Here is a 1328-nt window from a genome sequence, read left to right on the forward strand (position 1 = left end):
CAATGTGCTGCCAATCAGGCTACTCACGTCTAGCCCTTCGATCAGCATTTTTGATGCTAGTAAGTTAGAAGTGGCTTAAACAGCATAGGTTTTCTAAACCATCTGCCCTCGTGACATCCTCCACAGTGGCATTTTCCCACCATCAATCTACAAAAGGACACAAACTGGGATGCTTGCTTAAAAAACATTTTGTGAGATCTCGACGTTAAGAGTCAAGACCGACCCCAAACTCCAGCAGGGCATCAGTCATTAGGGCGATGTCGAAAAGGAAATGAATGAGTTCCCAACGTCGAGTTCTCAGCTCAGGTCTCATCGTTCCGTACAACGAGATAGGATGGTCATAGAAATCCCTACAAATAACTCTAAACAAGTACAGGGATTCTGCTTTACTCAGACTGATGTGGAGAAGCGCCAAAAGGAGTCCAAATACAAAGAAGGGCTTAGAAACCACCCCGTGTTGCAAGCTAATATGAATTGAAGCGCTCTTAAAAGAACGAACCATCCACAGATAAACTTGTACCAAATTCGACAAAAGGCACACAACACGCCACGTTGCCTTGATAAAATATTCATGGCAGCACCTTCACCTTTCAAACACACAAGTCATTTTAGACAACATCGGAATACAGTGTAGAACGACACTCGTAAAAGGGCGAAGGCTGCATAACAATGGGAGAGCTGCAAACTAAACAGTAAAACTCTAGACTGGTTATATTCAGCCTTCGCCATATCATCCATATTCCGAGTTCAACATCACACAGTTCTACATCAAACAGGCCAATGCAAGAAATAAGTCTGCGTTTATATTGTAGATACGTAGTACATTGAAATAGCAATATAGAGGTGGTATGATGTTGTCTACCTTGGGGTCAATTTATTCCAGTTTGAGAGGAAAATACGACGTTGCAATTTGACAAAATTGGCACGCCCTGCACCCCAGGAGTTAGCAATCCTCTTGAGAAAGAGGTCGTGGAAGCGTTGTGTGGCGGCGTGCAAACTGACGAGGCGTCCCACATTCAAGCCACCGATTCGCATGCCTATGCGACCCCAGGCACGCAAAACTCGGTGTTGACGCGGACTCTCTTCTGAGCACAGCACCTGCAATCTAACCGTTATAGCGGTACCCATTGCATGTCGTTTAACTAAAAGCAGTTGTGCCGTATGTAGAGGAGTTGTGGAGGACGGATATGAATAAATTCACTGCCACAGGTACCAACATCAGCTATCATCTTGCGCATGCTACCGCCTTTCACCACCGTCTCCAACTCCACTCTCCACTCTCACCCCGCCGACTCTACCTGCCGAGCTGCCAAAACGAAGTAAGCGAG

General features: G+C 45.9%; 1 protein-coding gene across 1 annotated transcript; it reads right to left on the reverse strand. All coding sequences in view use genetic code 11, as the record gives it.

Moving 5' to 3' along the window:
- Positions 1-205: 205 nt before the first annotated feature.
- On the reverse strand, positions 206-1128 carry EGR_11256 (hypothetical protein; the record flags this gene model as incomplete). The annotated part of the gene is made up of 2 exons (XM_024500500.1): positions 206-362; positions 863-1128. The coding sequence occupies 2 exons, from the start codon at positions 1126-1128 to the stop codon at positions 206-208; spliced, it is 423 nt and encodes a 140-aa protein (XP_024345086.1).
- Positions 1129-1328: the final 200 nt, after the last annotated feature.

This window comes from Echinococcus granulosus, assembly GCF_000524195.1.
Source record: "Echinococcus granulosus chromosome Unknown EG_S00644, whole genome shotgun sequence".
NCBI lineage: Eukaryota > Metazoa > Platyhelminthes > Cestoda > Cyclophyllidea > Taeniidae > Echinococcus > Echinococcus granulosus.